The 1,066-nt window shown below is 35.7% G+C and overlaps 1 protein-coding gene across 1 annotated transcript; it reads right to left on the reverse strand.

Annotated features, from left to right (window-relative positions):
• Nucleotides 1-3: 3 nt before the first annotated feature.
• On the reverse strand, nt 4-1,063 carry LOC140966325 (serine carboxypeptidase-like 51; the record flags this gene model as incomplete). The annotated part of the gene is made up of 6 exons (XM_073426637.1): nt 4-81; nt 171-370; nt 492-597; nt 680-747; nt 837-880; nt 1,006-1,063. Coding segments are annotated over 6 exons (483 nt in total), but the record flags the coding sequence as incomplete, so codon positions are not given.
• Between the last annotated feature and the right edge of the window lie 3 nt (nt 1,064-1,066).

Raw genomic sequence — 1,066 nt, forward strand, 5'->3', positions numbered from 1 at the left:
AAATCTGTCACCTCATCGATCCTTGGCTTCATGAAATCTGCTTCTAATGCAGAGAAAACAAGATCTGATTGCCCTCACCATCTGCAAACACAACACAAGCCCATAATCAAAATGAAAACAAAAAATTACTGAACTGCTGAAAATATTTCATCCACAAAAATATCACATACTGAACATTTTTTGGTATAATCTTCAGTTTCTTTTTTATCACTCCATTCATTAAACTATCAATATCAACATCACCACCAGTGGTAGACCTCAACGAATTCAAATATCTCGAGTATCGCTTCGTCGCTATGTGCTGAGATTGCTCCGAAGTTGTCAATGATACAGGGTCCATCCCTGAATCCAACAGAAAATTGTAGAAATCCTGCAAATATTCCATCACGAGTAATTAAACCCTTCGAAAATTGAGTCGTTGGAAGGGATTTTAGGGGTAGCTACTAACAAAGAGTCGGAGGAAAAATTGAAGGGACATGGTGAATTTTTACCACTGAGTTACTGCTAGCAGTAATAACATTCTCGAGCTCGCTCCATGATTCAGTAGCCTCTTCGAACTTACCGGCATCAAGTTCTTGTTTAATATGCTCAGCCAAACTGTTTTCTGAATGTAAATTTATCAGCATAACAACATATATTTTCTTCTGAGAACAAGAACATGAATGAAGCAGAAATAGACCTGTTTGATTTTTCTAGGCCATTGTTGTCTAGCCTGGAGACATCTTTGAGGAGAGGACCCCATGAAAACTGCATTAAACATGTGAAATCTTGGAACATTACTTGACTAAGTTGCAAAGCCAAATATCTACATTTAATTTAGAATGTTGAATTCATACCACAAAATCTTCTGGTGAAATCCAAGTGTCGCCCAATGCAATTCCTAGATACACGATACATTATAAAAATCATAGAACTCAATGAATTTCAAGATTCAAACTTGGGTTTTTCTAAAACATTGAAATGTTTTATTTTTTCATTTTTGTTCATTAGAGAATAATGATCCACCTCCAAGTTTGAGCTTTAATTTTCCAGATTCTATAGCTTTGAGAACTGATAATCCAAGGGT

The sequence above is a fragment of the Primulina huaijiensis genome, unplaced genomic scaffold (genome assembly GCF_012295235.1).
Source record: "Primulina huaijiensis isolate GDHJ02 unplaced genomic scaffold, ASM1229523v2 scaffold204845, whole genome shotgun sequence".
Classification (NCBI taxonomy): Eukaryota; Viridiplantae; Streptophyta; class Magnoliopsida; order Lamiales; family Gesneriaceae; genus Primulina; species Primulina huaijiensis.